The sequence below is a fragment of the Callospermophilus lateralis genome, chromosome 5 (assembly GCF_048772815.1).
Source record: "Callospermophilus lateralis isolate mCalLat2 chromosome 5, mCalLat2.hap1, whole genome shotgun sequence".
NCBI classification, from domain to species: domain Eukaryota; kingdom Metazoa; phylum Chordata; class Mammalia; order Rodentia; family Sciuridae; genus Callospermophilus; species Callospermophilus lateralis.
In genome coordinates, this window is record NC_135309.1 from 9,623,013 (window position 1) to 9,644,798 (window position 21,786).

The 21,786-nt window shown below is 41.6% G+C and overlaps 1 protein-coding gene across 1 annotated transcript; it reads right to left on the bottom strand.

The window, feature by feature from the left end:
- Positions 1–16,981: 16,981 nt before the first annotated feature.
- On the bottom strand, positions 16,982–17,917 carry LOC143390370 (olfactory receptor 2T33-like). Its single transcript, XM_076842789.2, has one exon. It carries the CDS (start codon positions 17,915–17,917, stop codon positions 16,982–16,984), a length of 936 nt encoding a protein of 311 aa, XP_076698904.2.
- Between the last annotated feature and the right edge of the window lie 3,869 nt (positions 17,918–21,786).

Genomic DNA, 21,786 nt, shown 5'->3' on the forward strand with positions numbered 1-21,786 from the left:
TTTCCTCAGCATATTTTATTCCTGCTCTGCTTAGAGTCCTCTGCAGCTTCCACCACCTGACCAGGGACAACTACTGAGCCTCAATCAAGAGAAGAAAAGGTGGTGAAGAGGGGAACCAGATCCAGACAAGATTATCAGAAGAGGAGAAAAGAAACACAACAGTAAACACTGTAGGTGGTATTTTAAACCACAGCCTTGGGATGGTTTTTTTAATTCACTAGCTTTGTCTTTGAAGATTACACAAATATATGTGAAAGATAGGTCTATTAAAAATGCATAGCCATGGCGATCTTAGTTTTAAGGGTTTCTCTCCTGCACTCAGGCGGACCTGGACTTGGGAAGTACAAGGAGGGGTCAGGCTGGGTCGGCGGGGTGCTGCGGGTATGCTCAGTTCATAGAGCGTCAGAGCTGTCGACGTCCAGTGGTCTTGCTAAATTGTGGAGGCTAGCCTTGAACTTGGATTACAGGCATGTGCCACTGCTCCCGACTATCGTCTCCATTTTACAGTGAGAGAAGTGAAGGCTTGAAGAGTGTCCTGACTTGCCAGACCACAGTTGACTATAAGTAACTAAAACAATGGAAAGTGAAACCCTGGATAAGAGGGGAACTACTGTGTAACTGAAGACCCATGTGTGCCCCACCAGAATGACCTCTCCCTGTGCCCCCAGAAACTATTACCTGAAACGCGAGAGATTTGTCCGCATGGAGGGTCACGCTGCGTATGCAGCAAATCGCCCTGCGGCCAGAGTCTGCGGCGCTCGCTGGGAAACGACGGTAAGATAACAATGCAAAGATACAGTGCTACGGATTCTGCAGGCTCCCGCCAGCTGTGCAAATACTGTACTCAGAGCTGAATTCTGGGCTTGAGACGGGGAAGGAAGCCATCCAATTCGGTTCTCCACATCGGTCAGACCACAGAGGAAGCCAGCGGCCACCATCTTGGAGAGCTGACGTCATCATCTCTGTTTTTTTTTTTTTTTTTGACTGATCACAGCTCTTTCAGCTATAGATCAGCGGGGAAAACTTAAGGGCCCCTCCCAGCTCTCCTGTGAGCGCAATAGCCAGACCGAGGGCGGCACGGAGCCGGCGGGAGCCGCGGCTTCAGCGAGGGAGTCGGCGGCAGCGGCGGCTGCGGCGAGGGAGACGGCGGCAGCGGCGGCTGCGGCGAGGAAGCCGGCGGGAGCTGGGGCTGCGGTGAGGGAGCCGGCGGCAGCCGGGGCAGCGGCACGGGAGCCGGCCGGAACCGGCGGGAGCCGCAGCAGCGGCGCGGGAGCCGGTGGGAGCCGCGGCGGTTCTGGCACAGGAGCCGGCGGGAACCGCGCGGCGCGGGACTCCCAGCTACCGCTCCCACCAGTGCTGACAACTGAGGTCTCTTGCACCGACTCGCCTTGGCATGGGACTCACGGCTACAGCTCCCACCGGTGCTGACAACTGAGGTCTCTTGCATCAGATACGGGGGCGTGGCTACCAGAAGGTAAGCAAGTTTGCTGGGGGTGCTCAGCCCCAAGCTCTACAAACTAAGGGCCTGAGGGAGGCAAACAAGGAGAGTGTGCCCAGGCACTAATGAAACAGCTGCTCCACGCGTGTGCAAGGTAGGCAGAACTGTGACCACCGACAAAACAGGCCCAGTGGACTGCCAGACACATCGCTCAGGTTGGGGGAGGGGCAGAGCCGCCGGGTGCCTGCAAGTTACGCAGACCTGCGAATCACCAGCTGATCAGACCCAGCAACCGCGGAGCGGCAGAGCCACCCCCGGGCCTGCAAGGTAGGGGCACTTGCCACCCACCGGCAGGTCAGGCCCAACAAACTGCGGAGGGGCACAGCTGCCCCACGAGCCTGCTAGGTAGGCAGTACCCTGACCACCAACAGAACAGGCTCAGAGGACGGCCAGACACATCGCCCCGCCCCGGTTGGGGGAGGGGCAGAGCCGCCAGGCGCCTGCAAGGTAGGCAAACCTGCGTCTCACCAGCATATCAGGCCCAGCAACCCGCGGAGCGGCAGAGCTACCCCCGGGCCTGCAAGGTAGGCGCACTTGCCACCCATTGTCAGGTTAGGCCCAGCAACTCTCGGAGGGACACAGCTGCTCCACGCACGTGCAAGGTAGGCGGAACCGTGACCACTGACAAAACAGGCCCAGTGGCCCGCCAGATACATCGCCCCGGTTGGGGGAGGGGCAGAGCCGCCACCAGCGCCTTTTAGGTAGACAGACCTGCAACCAACAGACAGAACAGACCTAGTGGCCAGCGGAGGGGCAAAGCCGCTGCTCACGCCTGCAAGGTAGGCGGACCTGTGACCACCGAAAGAACAGGCCCATCGAAAGTACAGGCACAGCGGCCTCCCGGCGTGGTAGGCACATTGCCTCAATTGGAGGAGGGGAAGAACCACCGCCAAAGCCTGCGAGGGAGACTTTGCAGCTATACAAGAGCAATATAAATATATAGGGGGAAAAATCAATAACACAACAGTTTCACCAAGCAGAAAGAAACGCGATCAATATGAAAAGACAAGGAAAGAAAGGACCACAAGCAATGCAGGTCAACTCAACTTTAGAAGAGGTAATTTCTGCAGCAGATGGAATGTCAGATAAAGAATTCAGGATATACTTGCTTCAGATGATCTGGAGTCTCAAGGAAGACATTAGACAGCAAAATCAGTCAATGAAAGACCACTTCGACAACTTTGACAATCAATTACATAAACAAATCCAAGAAGCAAAAGATCAATTATACAGGGAGATAGAGGTTATAAAAAACAAACAAACAGAAATCCTGGAAATGCAGGAAACAATAAACCAACTTAAAAACTCAATTGAGAATACTACCAGCAGAGTAGAACACTTAGAAGATAGAACATCAGACAATGAAGACAAAGTATTTCAACTGGAGAAGAACATAGACAGCTCAGCAAAGCTGTTAAGAAACCATGAGCAGAACATTCAAGAAATATGGGATAACATAAAGAGACCAAACTTAAGAGTCATTGGGATACAGGAAGGTACTGAGGTCCAAACCAAAGGAATGAGCAATCTATTCAACGAAATAATACGAGAAAACTTCCCAGACTTGAAGAATGAGACAGAATCCCAAATCCTAGAAGCCTACAGGACGCCGAATGTGCAAAATCATAAGAGATCCACACCTAGACACATTATAATGAAGATGCCCAACATACAGAATAAGGAGAGAATTTTAAAAGCTACAAGAGAAAGGAAGCAGATTACATTTAGGGGTAAACCAATCAGGATAACAGCTGATCTTTCAACACAGACTCTTAAAGCTAGAAGATCCTGGAATAACATATTTCAAACACTGAAAGAAAAGGGGTTCCAACCAAGAATTGTGTATCCCGCGAAATTAAGCTTCAGGATGGAAGATGAAATTAAAACCTTCCATGATAAACAAAAGTTAAAAGAATTTGCAGCTAGAAAACCATCTCTTCAAAACATCCTTGGCAAAATATTACAGGAAGAGGAAATGGAAAATATCAATGAAAACCAACAGCGGGAGGTAGTACAGTAAAGGGGGGGGGGAATAATCAAAGAGGAAAACAAACCATGTTTAGTAACATAAATAAACAAATATGGCTGGAAGAACAACCCATATCTCAATAATAACCCTAAATGTTAATGGCTTAAACTCACCAATTAAGAGACACAGGCTAGTAGAATGGATCACAAAACAAGACCCAACAATATGCTGCCTTCAGGAGACGCATTTGATAGGAAAAGACATACATAGACTGAAGGTGAAAGGTTGGGAAAAATCATATCACTCATATGGACTTCGGAAACAAGCAGGAGTGTCCATACTCATATCAAATAAAATAGATTTCAAGCCAAAGTTAATCAAAAGGGATGAAGAGGGACACTACATACTTCTTAAGGGAACCATACACCAACAAGACATAACAATCATAAATATATATGCCCCAAACAATGGTGCAGCTATGTTCATCAAACAAACTCTTCTCAAGTTCAAGAGTCTAATAGACCACCATACAATAATCATGGGAGACTTCAACACACCTCTCTCACCACTGGACAGATCTTCCAAACAAAAGTTGAATAAGGAAACTATAGAGCTCAAAAACACAATTAATAACCTAGACTTAATTGACATATATAGAATATACCACCCAACATCAAGCAGTTACACTTTTTTCTCAGCAGCACATGGATCCTTCTCAAAAATAGATCATATATTATGTCACAGGGCAACTCTTAGACAATATAAAGGAGTAGAGATAATACCATGCATCTTATCTGACCATAATGGAATGAAATTGAAAATTAACGATAAAAGAAGTAAGGAAAAATCATGCATCACTTGGAGAATGAACAATAGGTTACTGAATGATCAATGGGTTATAGAAGACATCAAGGAGGAAATTAAAAAATTCTTAGAGATAAATGAAAACACAGACACAACATATCGGAATCTATGGGACACATTGAAAGCAGTTCTAAGGGGTAAATTTATTACTTGGAGTTCATTCCTTAGAAAAAGAAAAAACCAACAAATAAATGATCTAATACTTCAACTCAAAATCCTAGAAAAAGAAGAGCAAAACAACAGCAAAAGAAGTAGAAGACAAGAAATAATTAAAATCAGAGCTGAAATTAATGAAATCGAAACGAAAGAAACAATTGAAAAAATTGACAAAACTAAAAGTTGGTTCTTTGAAAAAATAAATAAAATCGACAGACCCTTAGCCACGCTAACGAAGAGAAGAAGAGAGAGAACTCAAATTACCAGCATACGGGATGAAAAAGGCAATATCACAACAGACACTTCAGAAATACAGAAGATTATCAGAAACTATTTTGAATCCTTATACTCCAATAAAATAGAAGATAGTGAAGGCATCGATAAATTTCTTAAGTCATATGATTTGCCCAGATTGAGTCAGGAGGATATTGACAACCTAAACAGACCAATATCAATTGAGGAAATAGAAGATACCATCAAAAGACTACCAACTAAGAAAAGCCCAGGACTGGATGGGTATACAGCAGAGTTTTACAAAACCTTTAAAGAGGAACTAATACCAATACTTTTCAAGCTATTTCAGGAAATAGAAAAAGAGGGAGAACTACCAAATTCATTCTATGAGGCCAACATCACCCTGATTCCTAAACCAGACAAAGACACTTCAAAGAAAGAAAACTACAGACCAATATCTCTAATGAACCTAGATGCAAAAATCCTCAATAAACTTCTGGCGAACCGGATACAAAAACATATCAAAAAAATTGTGCACCATGATCAGGTAGGATTTATCCCTGGGATGCAAGGCTGGTTCAATATACGGAAATCAATAAATGTTATTCACCACATCAATAGGCTTAAAAATAAGAACCATATGATCATCTCGATAGATGCGGAAAAAGCATTCAACAAAGTACAGCATCCCTTTATGTTCAAAACTCTAGAAAAAATAGGGATAACAGGAACATACCTCAATATTGTAAAAGCAATCTATGCCAAGCCTCAGGCTAGCATCATTCTGAATGGAGAAAAACTGAAGGCATTCCCTCTAAAATCTGGAACAAGACAGGGATGCCCTCTCTCACCACTTCTGTTCAACATAGTTCTCGAATCACTGGCCAGAGCAATTAGACAGACGAAAGAAATTAAAGGCATAAAAATAGGAAAAGAAGAACTCAAATTATCACTATTTGCAGATGACATGATTCTATACCTAGCAGACCCAAAAGGGTCTACAAAGAAACTATTAGAGCTAATAAATGAATTCAGCAAAGTGGCAGGCTATAAAATCAACACGCATAAATCAAAGGCATTCCTGTATATCAGCGACAAATCCTCTGAAATGGAAATGAGGACAAGCACCCCATTCACAATATCCTCAAAAAAAATAAAATACTTGGGAATCAACCTAACAAAAGAGGTGAAAGACTTATACAATGAAAACTACAGAACCCTAAAGAGAGAAATAGAAGAAGATCTTAGAAGATGGAAAAATATACCCTGTTCATGGATAGGTAGAAGTAACATCATCAAAATGGCGATATTATCAAAAGTTCTCTATAGGTTTAATGCAATGCCAATCAAAATCCCAACAGCATTTCTTGTAGAAATAGAGAAAGCAATCATGAAATTCATATGGACAAATAAAAGACCCAGAATAGCAAAAACAATGCTAAGCAGGAAGTGTGAATCAGGCGGTATAGCTATACCAGACTTCAAACTATACTACAGAGCAATAGTAACAAAAACAGCATGGTACTGGTACCAAAACAGGCGGGTGGACCAATGGTACAGAATAGAGGACACAGAAACCAATCCACAAAACTACAACTATCTTATATTCGATAAAGGGGCTAAAAGCATGCAATGGAAGAAGGATAGCATCTTCAACAAATGGTGTTGGGAAAACTGGAAATCCATTTGCAACAAAATGAAACTGAATCCCTTTCTCTCGCCATGCACAAAAGTTAACTCAAAGTGGATCAAGGAACTTGATATCAAATCAGAGACATGGCGTCTGATAGAAGAAAAAGTTGGCTATGATCTACATACTGTGGGGTTGGGCTCCAAATTCCTCAATAGGACACCCATAGCACAACAGTTAATAACTAGAATCAACAAATGGGACTTACTCAAACTAAAAAGTTTTTTCTCAGCAAAAGAAACAATAAGAGAGGTAAATAGGGAGCCTACGTCATGGGAACAAATCTTTACTCCTCACACTTCAGACAGAGCCCTAATATCCAGAATATACAAAGAACTAAAAAAATTAGACAATGAGATAACGAATAACCCAATCAACAAATGGGCCAAGGACCTGAACAGAAATTTCTCAGAGGAGGACATACAATCAATCAACAAGTATATGAAAAAATGCTCACCATCTCTAGCAGTCAGAGAAATGCAAATCAAAACCACCCTAAGATACCATCTCACTCCAGTAAGATTGGCAGCCATTAGGAAGTCAAACAGCAACAAGTGCTGGCGAGGATGTGGGGAAAAGGGTACTCTTGTACATTGCTGGTGGGACTGCAAATTGGTGCGGCCAATTTGGAAAGCAGTATGGAGATTTCTTGGAAAGCTCGGAATGGAACCACCATTTGATCCAGCTATTCCCCTACTCGGTCTATTCCCTAAAGACCTAAAAAGAGCACACTATAGGGACACTGCTACATCCATGTTCATAGCAGCACAATTCACAATAGCAAGACTGTGGAACCAACCTAGATGCCCTTCAATAGACGAATGGATAAAAAAAATGTGGCATTTATACACAATGGAGTATTACTCTGCATTAAGAAATGACAAAATCATAGAATTTGGAGGGAAATGGATGGCATTAGAGCAGATTATGCTAAGTGAAGCCAGCCAATCCCTTAAAAACAAATGCCAAATGTCTTCTTTGATATAAGGAGAGTAGCTAAGAACAGAGTAGGGACAAAGAGCATGAGAAGAAGATTAACATTAAACAGGGATGAGAGGTGGGAGGGAAAGGGAGAGAGAAGGGAAATTGCATGTAAATGGAAGGAGACCCTCAGGGGTATACAAAATTACATACAAGAGGAAGTGAGGGGAAAGGAGGAAAAATATAAGGGGGAGAAATGAATTACAGTAGAGGGGGTAGAGAGAGAAGAGGGGAGGGGAGGGGGGAGGGGGGATAGTAGAGGATAGGAAAGGCAGCAGAATACAACAGACACCAGAATGGCAATTTGTAAATCAATTGTTGTGCAAATGATGTGATTCTGCAATCTGTATATGGGGTAAAAATGGGAGCGCATATCCCACTTGAATCAAAGTGTGAAATATGATATATCAAGAACTATGTAATGTTTTGAACAACCTACAATAAAAATTAATTAAAAAAAAAAAAGAAACTATTACCTAATACAAGAACAAAGAAAAGCCTAAGTTTTCTTCTAGGATTTTTATAGTTTTAATTCATATGTAAGTGTTACTTATTTCAAGTTAATTTTTTATATGACATGAGTTAGGTCTTGTGCTTTTTTTATTCCTTTACTAGGTATGTTTCTAAATCATATATGATACTGCTTTTCAAGTTGTTTGGACTTTGTTTTTTATAAACGTAAATGAAACTTTATGATGACACCGTTTTTCCAAATATCCCTTTGTCCAATTGTTAAATGACTTTGTTCAAAATAAAAGTGAGCAAATAGCTTGAAAAAAAAAATAAATAAATAAAAATAAAAATAAAAATGCATAGCCAAATTTATTTTCTTTACAAATTCAACAATTTGTTTAAAGGTGTCAAATTTATTTCTTATTAATTATTGTGAGTATGTAATCATTTGTTAAACAAAGACTGTTCCACAACACCCAAGTCCCAATTTTAAAAAGTTTTTAGATTTTCAGTGGAATCTGCCCTCCATTGGAAGACCAGTAGTTTGTAAGAAATCATAATTAAAAGAAATAAAGTTACAGTTTCTAGCAAAACAGAGGAGGTGGAAGAGATCTCTCTCTCCCTCTCTCTCTCTCTCTCTCTGTCTCTCTCTCTCTCTCTCTCTCTCACACACACACACACACACACCAATTAAACTGGGCAATGAATTACAAGATATGTTAGAAAATTCGTAACACATGATTCATATTTCTAAAATTCCCAACCGTGTTCTGAGTGCCCTATTCTTTCTGTTATAAAATCAATGGCTGTGTTTGGTTTGGAAGTATCCACAGAATCCTTTTCCAAAACTGAAATAGTCCAAAAGACAAAAAGGAACATAAGCACATAGACAATCTGCTGATGACAAGTCCTCAAGGCCCATTCGTCATCAGGAAAATTCAAATGAAAAGCCAAGTGCTCACAAGAATTGGCCAAAATGGAAAAGTTTCCATAATACTGGGAACATTTGGGATCCGTGTTCATTGCTGGCTGAAGCACGCAGAAGCTCTGAAAAGCGGCTGAGTAAGTCACCGCCATTCCAAGACGAACAGAGGCATGCGACACATAGCGAGGCTGGAGGCAGCCAAGTCATGGTGGTTCGCACTGCACACTGGGCAGATGCCTCTCGGCTAAGCGATAGGCCGAGGAATGCGAAGGGAGGACCACTGGCAGGAAAACAGCAGACACACCAACAGTGCGACTTGGGACTCTGACCAGCGTCCTGACCTTGGAGGGAAACACCCAGGCAGAGACACCACCTGCAGCCACTTGGCCTCTAGACACAGTCGCAGAGCGGCCGCGCCCAGGGCCAGGGTAACAGCGCAGATGCGCAGCCTTGTAGGACGGGCAGGGGGCGCCGTCCTGCGACGCTGCATCTCCATATGCGCTGGCTGGGGGCTCCTGTCTCAGGAGCTCAAACTCCAAGCTTCCTTTAGTTTCCAAGCCTCCATTAGCACCAGGGTTGGGACAGGCTCTGCTGTCCAGGAGGAAGCGCTTCACAGGTTCTGCGGTTGGCCGTGGCTGGGGGAGGGGAAGGGACACTAAGGAAGAGCCCCCGCAGCTGACGCCGTTGGGGCAGTGAAGGGTGCTGTCCAGGCCCATGTCTCCTCCAGGATGACACAGCCTCCCTGCCTCGTTCCCTTGCTGAGGCCCAGGTCCTGTCCCAAGGGGTGCTCTGCCTTCCTGCCTCAATGGGCCTTGTTGCTTGAGGTGGGCGTGAGCTGCCAGTGCAGAGACTTGTGGAAACCTCTGAAGAGGATGCCTGCAGTCTAAACACCCAACTGTGGAAAGCATACACTGACGGGCAGCAAAGAAACTCAGTCCTCAAAATTACTAGACACTTAGTTCATTTTTTAAAAAAGAAACCACTGTGGTGCATGACATAGAAATGTTACTGACATTTTAACTGACAGAGTTTTAACAATCCACAGTTTGACCTGCTGAAGACAGCTCAGTAAACAAACTCAAAGTGTGGACCTTCAAGCATGATCCAGAGTAAAGCAGAAAAAATATATTTATATCTATATCTATGTATATATGAAAGTTAAATACCTTCTCCCTAAGAAATACCAAGGTCTTTTTACAGGCCTTCCTGTTTGGACAAGTAGATGGCCTTTTAGTCATTATTTGCATGGGCTTGCTTTTCCAGTGAGAAGGTACTCTGAACAAGGTAGAGGAGAACGTAGCTGCAGGAGTAACTAAGCAAGACCTCCAGAGAGCAAGCAGGAAGCAGGTCTGATTTTATTGTGCAGTTACCATGTATATATAATCAGGCAGTAGCTAAGCAGATTATAGGCAGCCACCAATGCAATTTCTACTAACTGTCCTTGCAGTGGCCAATCAAGGAGTGGGCCGTGGAGCAAGCACAGGGACTGCAGCACATGGCCTCTCACCCAGGGCTGTGCTTATGGGGTCAATGGTTTGTTGCTCACATGCCTAGCACAGGGGAGTGGCCTGCCACTCAGAGGCCCTTTACATATGCCATTTATGCAGTACCCCAGGCACTTGTCCCCACATCTCCCCCTTTGACTGTGCTTCAAGAACTTCAGCCAGCAGTTTGGGGAGTGCATGTGGAGGACAGCAGCCAGGATGAGACTATAGGAGGTCAGGATGAGGCAGAAGGGCACCAGGAGCATCAACACACAGCAGAAGTACATGACATCCTCAAAGACAGACGTGTCAGCACAAGCCAAGCACCCCAGCGTGGGGGCCTCACAGAAGAAATGGTCTATCTCTCGCCTGCAGCAAAATGGGAAGTTCAGGGCAACAACTGCCTGCATCAGCCCGTCAGCTGCTCTCAGGAACCAGGACCCCATGGTCATCCTCAGACACAGTGGCCAGCTCATGAGCATAGGATAGCGCAGAGGGTGGCATATGGCCACATAGCGGTCATAGGACATGGCTGCAAAGAGGAAGCACTCCAGAGTGCTTCTCACTCTCACACAGAGTGAGAAGGAAGAAGATCTGCAAGCCATGCCAGCAGGGGAGATGGACTTGATTCCAGTCAAGTAGTCAGCAGCCATTTTGGGCATACTGATGGAAACCAGCATGGCGTCCATGAGGGAGAGTTGGCTCAGGAGGAAGTACATTGGGGTGTGGAGCTGGAGGTCTCACTGAATCAGGAGAATTATTAGGGCATTGCCCACTAGGGAGGTGAGAGCTAATGTCAAAAACATCCCAAAGAGAAACTGTTGGGCACTGGAGTGGCCCAAGAGTCCTGGGAAGATGAAGGTGGAGCTAGTGTTCATGTTCACACCTGCCATGATTTCAAACAGAAGAGGCACCGGCAGTTCACTTTTTACAGGACAGGTTGACTAAAATTTTAGACTCTTGAGGGAAAGATTGGCAGTCTTAATGTTAAAGTTTAGTGAGAAGGATAAAAAAGCAGAAAGAAAACAATTAAGGTGTTGCTTAAATCTTGTGATTCCTCGTGGGATATTGATGGTTAAAAGGAAAGAAGGCACGTTTGCGTTCTACTATCTTTGGATGGAAAATATATGTCACAATTCAAAATCATCAGGAGGAAACTTTGTGGAAACAGAATAAAATAGAGCTGAAATTTGAAAGCCTCCAACTTCCTGCACCACAGTAAAGACAGAAAGACACACATTCTAGCCATTCTGCTTCTGCTTCTGTCAGTGCCTTGAGCCAACTATCACTTTTGAGCAGCTGCTGGCCCTGTGATGACACAGAGGCTTCTCTGGTTATCCCCACCCCCTGCTTTTTTTCCCTTGCAAAGCTTTCACATATTGAGAATGAAGTGGTGGCTACAGATGATTTCATAGTAACCGTCAATAAGCAAGGACAGCCACAGAAAACCAAGCAGATGCCCCAAGAGACCACACTGAAGTGGGACAAAAGTGTCAATGCATATGACATAGAAATGCTACATTCATTACCTCATGACAGGAACTTCTGAGGCTAATGGGGCCCACACATGATATGGGACATTCAACAATGAAGAAACACTAGATGGGTATAAAAATATAGCCTTTATGACTTCATCTTAGATCCCATTCAATTTATTAACCATCCCAGGAAGTGTTGGCACTGTAACATTTTAAGAATTTAGTACAAAACAAGAAACTTCTGGGGAAAGGTTGAAAATACAAAAATGAACAAATAAATCCATATTATTACAGGTGATAAAAAACAAATACAAATTAAAAGTGGATGATAGGTGAAAAGAACAGAAACAGTGCTTACTTCTGAGGTGCCATCTTGAACGGCATGGTTGAGTGAGACCTGGGTGCAGGACCTGATGTCTGAGTAGAGCTCTAGAAGAGGGAGGTGAGCCATGTGAGGGGGTGGGGACATTAAGCAGTTTGGTGCTCAGAGGAGGAATTCTTCTCCTGCAAAGGACAAAGCAGGCCCTAGACAGAGGAGCTGGAGAGCTGGCATGGGGCAAAGGGAGCACAGCTGGGGAGGAGAGCACAGAGATGCCTGGGACAAAATCTCAGAGTGTGTGAATCCCTCTGAGAAGCACTGGATTTTATGAGTGAGGTGGAATTGTGGCCATTGGGTTGAAACTCAAAATAAACACAATAAATATTGCCTGCAAAATATCAGGATAATTTGTCCACAGATGTTTGAGATTTTAAAGATGAACACACTCTTCAATTTTTCTGACACATAGTCTACATTAATATAAACAAAAACCAGAATGTGAATTAATTATATTTGATTGTGAATAGTTGTGTCTGCCTATGAAAAAATAGTTGCATTTATTGTTTTTTTGGGTATAAAAATGTTGAACTCAATAACTTGGTGATATCTGGCAATAAAATACTGTGCCACGTATGATTTATGTAGAAAAATAAGGCCTGAAATTAAATTGGACTGAAAATAAATTGGGGCAATAATATCAAATAATGTGAAGCATCTCTTTATGTTATCACAATACTGTACAGTTCTAACAATATGTGCTAAAGATGTTTCATCACTTAGAGGAAATAACTCTCTGGTAGAGCTGATTACAGGGGTACATTTAAACAAGGATGGAATGAAAAGAGCTCTTAAACACATAATGGGCCTGTCAATAGGTCCACTGTTCCTGGATATGGTACCTCCTCTCCCTTCTGGAGGCTATGCCTTCAAGAGCAAATCTACATTCCAAGCCAGTCACCATCACCATTGCTTTTGTGGCATAAATGGGTGGGAGTGGAGCTACATCAACATGATCAGCAGTGCCAGAGGAGCAGCACTGCTTTAATTCAGTAATGTTGAATTTGTATAAAAAATTCTCTCTACAAAAAACTTGGAAACTCCAACACCTAATAATTTCAGGTGAAGGTTTTCTGCTCACTGTGAGGCACATTTTATTTAGTAGATTTGTTCGAGTCCAGCTCTGGCAAGGGATCTCAGGAGACGAATGGATGGTGAGGAGGTGGCGATAGGCGGCCGAAAAACAACACGGACACAAAGTGAAGGTGCTGAATCCCAATCTTTACTTGTGAAGTTAATCATATATACTTTTCATTTTGGCAGGCTCCCAGTATTTTGTGGTTATAAAACAGGAATCATTATTCAAAGAAACAAAGTATTACGTAGCTACAATTAGATAAAAAGAATATATCTTGGCTTATGCATAAGCAAGCATTTTTACTTTCAGTCCACATTTTGCTTTGAGCTGTTTCTGCTTAGTTAGCTTTTAATAATAGTTAGAAATGTCCCAGACTATTGGCCTATACCTTCACTATTCATTCTTGACTTACTGACTAGAACTGGTGCCACGGTTATGGCAAGTGGTTAACTTGAAAAGAGAGGCTACTAATTTTAATCAGACAAGAGTAAGAACACCAAACCATTGTGCACAGGAACAAGAACAAGTTGCCCAGTACCAAGCACTAATCTGTCTTCTTAATATTAATTTCTCTTCTCTAGATTTTAATTTAATTTCTAAAAAACTTCCTTGACTGTTTTTCCTATAGGGGGTTTCTCATTGAACATTAACAATTTACATTCCACAGCTGAATCATTGCATTTAGAGCAAACAGATTTATTCTTTGGAAGTGGTTGCATTAATTGGGAAAGTCATGTTTTTTCATTCATACTTAATGGTCATATGAAAAGTTGCACCTATACTTATTATCAGGAATACAAAAACAAATCAGCCCATTCCCAGAAACATACTGCTCTCCTACAGAGGATGGATGCCTTGCAGGATCCACCTCAGTAGGGCCTTGCCTTTGCCTGAGTCAGGGGAGGGGCACAGCATAGATTGATAATATAATAAATCTACTACTACACTTTTTTCTACTTTATAGAGTTACAATTTCTTTTTGAATGTGAGTGTTTTTCTTGTAAAAACTGAGAGCCACATTCCTAATTCTATATATACAATTCATAGTATTTATAAGATTCTAGTCAAGAAACTGTCAAAATAATATTGAAAATTGTCTTCACAGATGTACATCTGGTCTAACTGGAATGCATGTGGAACTCTTTTCTGTAAACATCATCGAGAGGAATGGGATCACTGCTAGTGGCCAGACATTACCTGATGAAGGCCTGGAGCTGGGAGGAGGGTGTATCACTCCCAGATCTCCATGGTACCCAGTGCAGGACATGCCCCATCCATGTCCTGGTGAGTGTGAGTGCGCCTCACCTCTGCTCCACAGGAACTTTCCTTCTGCTTAAACTGCTGCAAACTCACTGGTCCCTAGGAAGGCTGTGACCCAACCACAGCAGACAAGAAAATGAGGAGCAAGAGGAAGGCTCCCAGAGCTTCTGCTTCCACAAGAACCCTTCCTTCTGTCACTCACTTTTCTTTTGCAAGCACAAGTCCTGAAGTGACACTGACATCAAAGAGGAAGAAAAAGGTTTACTGCTCATGGTGCATCAAGGGAAATCTTCCCCTTGTCTCCAGAGCTAGTGATCACACCTCCTCAGTCATATAGGAAGACACCACATGTGGATAAATCTTACCTTCCATTCTGTGTTTCGGTACAAGTGCACATTTGACACAATGTGAAAAGACAAACACAATGTCTTACTGTCAGAATTCGGACTCACTTCTCTCCCACAACTGCACAGTTAGCTGGTCATACACTCAAGTTGATTCCCTGTGTTGTACATCATTCCCCTTGGAGTAGTGAAGGGGGAGTTGCTGCTCAGAGCACGTGACTTCCTGATTTAGGGTCCACATCAAGCAGAACACTGCTCACAGAGTAGGCTGGGAACAGCAGAGCTCCTACGTCACCACATGGCATTCACCAGTAAACACAGGTGCCAAGTCAAGGGTCAGGAAAAGACAAGGCCTTGCTGAGCCTCAGAAACACAATTAGAGGAACAAAGCCCAGTGAACAGAGAAGTCTGAATTCACAATCAAAACACCAGCAACACAACTGGGCGTGTACCCTGGTTCTCCTTAGTTCAAAGTTTGAAAGGTGAATCCATTAAAAATAACCATTATTTATTTAAAAGTTCGCAAGATACAAGGTTATAGATCATGACTTACCTTGTAAATATGAGGAGGAAGTGGAGTTAAAATGGAGTGTATTCATATTTATGGATTTATATTTGTGGGGCTGGTGACAGAGTGCAGGTCCTTATTCATCCTAGACAAGTGCTATACAACTGAGAGACACCTGTCTTGTTTTAGTTTTTTTTTTCTTTTTGTTTTTTTGAAGGTAATCAAAGTAACCATTTGATTAATATAACCTGATATTACTGTAAAATAGTCCATACAGAGTTTGTGGTAATCACTAAGCAAAAAAAAAAAAAAAAGTGATGCAATGAAAATCAAAAGCAAAGATTCAAAACATAACAATAGATGAAATTGCTTAACTACATGGAATTCAGTAAGAAAAAAAAAGAATTAACATACAGCAAAAATAGATAAAAACCAAGGGAAAATAATAAGATCTTACCTATTAATTATTACATCATTTGAACATAAAACAAATAAATTGAACATACAATGAATAAATTCTTTGGTTCTAAAACATTAAGCAGCTGAATGGTGAAAACACCAAAGAGCAACCCCGTGTGCTTCCAAGAGAACCACTCACATGTGAGAACACACAGAGGAAAGTGCAGGAAAGAAGAAGATATTCCATGAATGGAAGTCAAAGAGAGCAGCCAGCTAGGCTTGAATTTAAACAAAATGACTGATGCTGAAAGAAACAAGAGTTGAAGTCACCATCTTTATACAGGAGATGATTCAGCAGGAGAATAAAACATACCCAATATATAAAGCAACACTTTTCACTGTGAGGAGAGAAACAGCAGTGTAATAATAACAGGCACCTTGAACACCTGCCTTCAGCAATGGGAACCTCAACCAGACAGAAAACCAACAGGGCAGCCCTGGGTTTAACTGTGACTGGAACCAAGTGGATGTGGTGGGCAGGCAAGAACATGGCCCCCAACCTGTTCTTATCCAAAGACTCTGGCATCTACCCAAGGAGATGGCGTTAGATCAGAACACAAAGAAAAGACGACTGACTCCAATTAAAATCAAATTAAAGCAAGCTTATTATTTCGACCAGCCAGGCTGCCTCTCAAAAAACACAGGAACAAGACAGCACTGCAGCTTTCTTGCAGCCCAGCTTTATAGCCCAGAAAGTTAAACAAAGGTGGGTCACAGATAACAAAACTCTGAGGATCAAAACACTAATGCTAGTTTACATTTTTGTTGGCCCCGAGATCAGAATTTATGAAGGTCATTAGAGCCTGAGTGAGGGTCCTTATCTGTCCAGGGAAGGCCAAGATTTATGAAGCATCATTAAAGTTTCGAGAGGGCTGCTATCTGGTCAGAGAGAGCCAGGCATGGGTGAGTTCAAGGCACGGCAGGCATTCCAAGCAAGATCAGAATTTGCAGTAATTTATAGTAAAGCCAAACTTTGATTTTCGTGTGGCAAGATGGTTCCCAATTTTAAGAGGGAATCAGACTCAGCCTATCACAATAAAATTTTTAACTGATTCACCAAACACTGCACAGAAATACTTTAAAAGGTAAAATGGCAAAGTGAAAACAAAATAAATTGAAAGAACACAAAATCAGCAGTTCAATAGAGCAAATAAACTAGTAACTTGTAATGACAGCACGAGTACATTTTGGGAGGTGCCATTTCAGTAAATCCTCATGTTGGAATCACATAGCATGTATCTTGCCCAGCCAATTTCTGAAAGCCCCCTTGACATCTTTATTCCTCACGCTGTAGATGAGGGGATTCAGCACAGGAGTGAAGACAGTGTAAAATACAGAGACTACTTTGCTATGGCCCACTGAGTTGTAAGACTTGGGTCTCATGTAAATGACCATGAGGGTGCCATAGAACAGCCCTACCACAGCCAGATGAGAGGAGCAGGTGGTTAAGGCTTTCTTTCTGGCTGCATCAGAATGCATTCTTAACACAGCAGCCAGGATGAGACTGTATGAGGCCACAATGAGAGACAGAGGGATCAAAAGCATCAGGGTGCAACAGATGTACATGAAAAACTCAAAAATAGTGGTGTCCGTACAGACAAGGCGCACCAACGAAGGTGCCTCACAGAAGAAGTGGTCTATCTCCCTGGAGTGGCAGTAGGGGAAGCTCAGAGTCGCACTGGCTTGCATCAGCCCATCAATTCCTCCCAAAAGCCAGGAGCCTGCTACCAGTTGCAAACACAGCTTGTGGCTCATGAGAACATGGTAGCGCAATGGGTGGCATATGGCCACATAGCGGTCATAGGACATGGCTGCCAGGAGGAAGCACTCTCCCCCTCCCAGAGTGAGGAACAAGAAGATCTGGGAACCACAGCCAGCAGGAGAGATGGACCTGGAGTTCAGCAGGTAGTTTGCTGCCATTTTGGGGATGATGGTGGAGACCAGCATCAAGTCCATGAGGGAGAGCTGGCTGAGCAGGAAGTACATGGGGGTGTGGAGTCTGGGGTCTGTGTGGATGAGCAGGATCATCAGGGCATTGCCCACCAGGGAGGTGATGAAGGTCATGAACACCAGAGAAAACAGGACTCGATGAGTCTGTGTGTGGTCAAAGAGCCCCAGAAGAATGAAGTTCGTCCCTGTGGAGTCAGTGGAGTTCTCCATGGCTGTGGGCAACCTGGAAGGCAGGAGGATGTCTGAGGAATTTGGCCTAGTTAAAATGAGGATCTGGAACTTCCTTAAAATGGCTTGGTCACCTGACAGAAAGCCTTATCCTGGAGGCCTAGTTATTTAATTTTCTTCTCTTCAGCAAAACATTTTCCTTAGCATTCTATGATTCATAGCTGCCAGGAGTTTAGTATATTCTCAATTCCAGCTAAATTACACAAAATGTGTACATGGCCTTATACAAGGCTCTCTCTCAGGCTGCAGCAGAGTCCTAGTCTGAGAAGGCTGATGCTTGGCCTGTCATTGCCAGTGTGATGCCTTTCATGTCATCCTGGCCCAAAGAAGCCATGTTGTGTAATCCCAGGTTTCTACATTGGAATATCTCCCTGTTGGAGGACTTTTGAATTCATGTAGATTAGTGGATGTTGCATTCTCTCTTGTGATTGTAACTTTTCAGTTTTCTCATACCTGCATAAGGGAGTTTCTGGAGATATCCTTCAATGCTAGGATGAATTGAAATTTAAAATTTGAATAAGCAATCTAAACAAAATATATAACCACTGAAATCAGACTTTGCTGTTTAGGAAAGAAAACATGAGTAAATTTCTCTATTCCACAAAGGTAGAGGTATGCCCCACCAAGCCCACCTCCTTATCTGGTCACCACTTCTCCTCCTGACCAGGAGCCATTGGTCAGTACAGCACCCTCTGGACAACTGTCTTCCACATCTAGTAGGTACTCAAAGAGCTGCTATGTTAGACTGAAAATTCTTATTTTAAAAGTTCATAATTTCTTAGAGGAACTTAAGTAACATGAAGAAACAAACTATGCTACTTGCAGGCCCTCACACTTAAGTAATCCTAGGTTCTTACAGGCAGGAGACAAGCGCCAGTCTGTTAATTAAGACTGGTCCAAACAAGCTTCTTCACATGAAGTTTGTGTTGAACACTCAGCGTGGATTATGAACAGGAAACAGAGCCTCTCCCTTAATAACAGAGATGGCTCTCTTGTAACTGAAACCTCCAGATGGCATTTCTATGCCATGATGTCCTGCATGGGTGAAAGGCTCTCTTCTCACACCTCAGTGAGATTTATCTTCTCCTTACAAATTCAAGTTTGCACAGAGAGCAATAGATTAATGACTACCAATAAAATAATGTGGGGATTCAGTCATAATCTATGTGTAGCAGGCCATTTCTGATTTATTTTTTCAATTTAATTAAAACCCAAGATAAATTTTGTAAGTGGGCAGCACACCTCTAATAAATTTTGAAGCTATTGTGACTAACATAGTATCCCAACAATTCTCTTTAAATTTAAATACTTAGATGTTCTTGTTATCAAAACAGCCATTGTTATAATTGTCATAATATTTAACATTATTGTTATTATACTGAACATATTAATGTCATGTCCTCTTAATTGCATATGTATGTAGATATACATCCAGTTTACAAATTCTTAATCACTGCTGTATCAGTTAGACATTATGCATATAGCATATTATACTTATAAATGACTGGTAACTCTCTAATACTCATATTGTGATCTAAGACCTTTACATGTGGTAAGAGTTTCTGTAGTAATCAATCTTAAATTGTTGCCTTTATTCTTTGAGGATAAATGAATCCCTTACTTTCTCACTATATTTACCTGTCAATCTTTTTTAATTCCTGCAGCTGAGATGTTGTTAGATATTTTTAGGAGAAGTAATAATTTGCCAGTCATAATACCGTGAAAATAAGTTTTGAGTCACATTTCCCATGATACCAAGGCAGAAACTGTCCTACTCTTTGACCCCTGGATTAATCTGCAAACCCATTGTAAAATATTTTCCTCTTCTTTCTATTGAAAATGTTTCTTACACATCTTGTTATTTATACACAATTGCTTTATTTTATCATTTATATTTATTGTAGATATCTTAACTGAACTATTTTATAGAATCGAAAATTTTATAACACTATTTAGGATCAAATTTTGCATTATATACCCCCACATTGGTGCACTTACATGCTGTTACTCATATGTGGATGGGATGCATTATGTGAGTAGCTTTTCAAATTTGAATGCTCTTCATAATTTTGGGATAAAGGTGCCACTCTTTGCTATGTAAACTGTATACATAATCACTGAGTTTGGTATTGATTTTCACTGTTAGCAAATAGTGCTATCATATATCTCAGTCTTACAAATGTACTGGTCCGAGCTTGTCTCCCCACTGCTTGATGTGGCTGTGCTCTGTGACTGGCTCAACCACAAATGAAGGAGGGCATGCTGTGGCTAAGCCTGGCAGCACAGTGTATCATGGATAGAGATGTGATTATGGTGGCTTAGCAAATAGTGCTATCATATATCTCAGTCTTACAAATGCACTGGTCCAAGCTTGTCTCCCCACTGCTTGATGTGGCTGTGCTCTGTGACTGGCTCAACCACAAATGAAGGAGGGCATGCTATGGCTAAGCCAGGCAAAGTATTTTAAAATAATTTTGTGATCTGATTGAAATTTTCACTCACTGAACACGCCTTTCTATTTAAATTTCCACATGAAGTATCCTGTGGAATGTCTGCATCTTAACAAGTGGACACCTAAAATCCAGAAATTTATGTGAGTTGTTAAGACAAATTCTAAATATTAAACAACTAATATGTATTTGTCTTCTGTTCCTTATCTTAATAGAAACATTTCTTTAAGTATGTGCATACAGAAATATAGATTTTTGGTCTGGGGACTTAACTTTGAAAAATCTATATATCTTACCAGTAGTTGGATAAAATTAGGCAACTTAAATCAATATTAACCTCAACTTTATTCTGTACAGATTGGACGGCCTAACAGTATGTATTAGGATAGTATGCACTTCTTCCATTGTTTGGTGATTACAAAAGAAAATTCATGCAAAAACATTGTAGCATGCATGACCCTTCATTTCCACAAATATTATTAGGTTTAGAATATTAATACAATTGGTCATGAATAGATACTACTTACCAAAATACTTGGGGAAAATAAATAAACACTTTAGGATTATAATATTGTGTGTGTGTGTGTGTGTGTGTGTGTGTGTGTGTGTGTGTATGCTTAATAGACAATACTTTCAACATCACTTTGGACTCTGAACTTTGTCCAAGTCTCATAAATTCTTTGAATACACAATAGTCCCAGAAGAGCACCACTAATTTAATCATTGTAAGACTATTGTGCCCTTTCATTATTAGTCTTGAAATTCTTCATAAGTTACCAAATTAATTTTAATTAGTAAAATTAATATACTTAAATAATTGAATTAGTAAAATTAATATCCTAAAGAATTATTTTGAGTTAATATATCATGGATATTTTCATGTACACTATAATTTTCACAATTTTTTTTCAAATTTGGAAGCAATAAGTCAAATGATAAAATCCTAGAATGTGTTCATCACACACAAAAAAAGATATTGTGGCCAAATGAATACAATTATGTGTGCCTCCATACAATTAATTTCAAGAAACATTTGTGGGGACAAAGAATTGTCAGTTCGCTGCCTTTTCCTCTCTATATTGAAAACAATAACATCCTGCTGTTGCTTATTTCCCAATTACATAAGCTTTGTATTATAGAGAGCTCACTTCTTACATCTATAGTTCACCCACTATATATCTATATATCTATATCTATATCTATATCTATATATATATATATATATATATATATATATATATATATATATGTTCACCCACTTTAGTGTGGCTCCCCAGAATGAAAAAAGCTACAATCTTTCCAACGAAGGTGCATGTCACATAACTTGCTGACCAATACTTAGATTTGTCCTGAATAGGGTAGTTTTCTTCAATCAATCACAGAATTTGCCATAAAGCACCC

Coding starts and splice junctions, on each gene's coding strand:
- LOC143390370 (XM_076842789.2), bottom strand. CDS start 17,917: ATGGAGAACTCCACTGACTCCACAGGGACGAACTTCATTCTTCTGGGG.